Here is a 1580-nt window from a genome sequence, read left to right as displayed (position 1 = left end):
TATATATATATATATATATATATATATATATATATATATATATATACTATATGTTATGTCTAGAACTAACGATAGGAAGGTGGTGCGATGGTAAGATGGTTGCGTTGCTACTGCTCATTTACCTGCCAAGGGAAATTCTCGATGGTGGTGAGATCACCGCCAACAATTCTAGAATCATCCATTGGATGGAACCCTGTAATCATAGTATGCTTCTAATATAAGGTGGCATGCAACAGTAAGCCTCCGCAAATTGTTCACCGTTGAACTATTTCGTCTCTAGAAAAGGCCTTTTTTTGTCATTTTTCTTTCGCCCAAATTCGGCACTAGAGTGCAATTATTTTCATTATACACGCAAGTTAGATGCCTCGTGGACGTCTAGAAAGCATTAGGTAAGTAAAATTGGTCTAGTCGTGTAGTTGTGACATTCCGTCAGGTGGCGTAGCCACAGCGACCGGTTGGTCATTTTTGTGTTTGAAATGTGTTCAGAGTGAAGCATAGTGCATGAATCTGTAGTTATTTGACATGAATGAAGTGCATATTGTGTATGCGAAGTAACAGTGTGAGTATTTTTAATCAATTTCTGTTCGTTGCTTATTCAGGCCTGCCGCCTATGGACGCACTCTACTGTTGTTCACCACCTATACGGTCCTATATTTCAGTTATATACGCTACAATAATATAGTTTACATGCTAGTATCTCGCTACAGCGTATAGGCATAACTAAGTGTAATTCCGCTAGCTGTTTCTGTATACTAATCGGTAACACAATATGCACAAAGTACCTTCTGGTAGGCGTGGCCATCTGGGCCTGTCAGGGTGCAGACCTTAAAACAGAATGAAATTTTATATGATATAACTATAGATATGATCAAGATATAATCAAGATCAAGATCTTTATATGATATAACTCTGATATAACTATAGATATACATATACAATTAATACGAGGTGTTACTAACAACCCGTGACTCTCTCTCTTTCTATTTCTCTCGCTTACGCGCTATATATATATATATATATATATATATATATATATATAGAGAGAGAGAGAGAGAGAGAGATAGATATAGATAGTTAAATAAATAAATAAATGACAACTCATTATATAAATAAATAATTATTGTTCCGATTGAAATTTTTCAAATGGAAAGAACGATGAATTGAAGTTGAACCTGCCTTTTCTTTCCTAACGAATTTCTTAACAAATGTCAACTGTGAGTTAGACAAGCGTTAAATACGAATATCCAGTTGTCAAACAACATTATGTTAGGCTAATACCCTTAACCGGCGGGGTTTGCCTCAGTGTATAGTCAAAATCATCAAATTAAAAAGCAATTTTATTCATAACGATTCAACAAGTTAAATAGAATCACATCGCATACGTACCTGCCGGCAAGCTCGCAGCGGCAACACAAACCAAAGCCAAGCTGATTAGAAGCTTCATCTTTGAATCAGAAATCCAGTGCCCGAATGAAACAAGCTGGAAATGCACGGATTTTTATACTACTCCGGCTCATCGTCCATGCGCTTATTCCCACAGAAAAACCCCAGCTGCTTTTTCAATATGGCGTTCGATTCGT

General features: G+C 36.5%; 1 protein-coding gene across 1 annotated transcript in view; it reads right to left on the bottom strand.

Moving 5' to 3' along the window:
- Positions 1-802, bottom strand: part of LOC106805633 (trypsin-1-like) — a 4069-nt gene extending 3267 nt beyond the window's left edge. The window contains exon 1 of the mRNA XM_014807319.1: positions 783-802. Coding sequence (XP_014662805.1) covers positions 783-802 — 20 coding nt within the window. The remainder of the gene's footprint in view (positions 1-782) is intronic.
- Between the last annotated feature and the right edge of the window lie 778 nt (positions 803-1580).

The sequence above is a fragment of the Priapulus caudatus genome, unplaced genomic scaffold (assembly GCF_000485595.1).
Source record: "Priapulus caudatus unplaced genomic scaffold, Priapulus_caudatus-5.0.1 Scaffold7, whole genome shotgun sequence".
Lineage (NCBI taxonomy): Eukaryota > Metazoa > Priapulida > Priapulimorpha > Priapulimorphida > Priapulidae > Priapulus > Priapulus caudatus.
The sequence above is the reverse complement of the archived record's forward strand: the minus strand, read 5'-3'. Positions and strand labels throughout refer to the sequence as shown.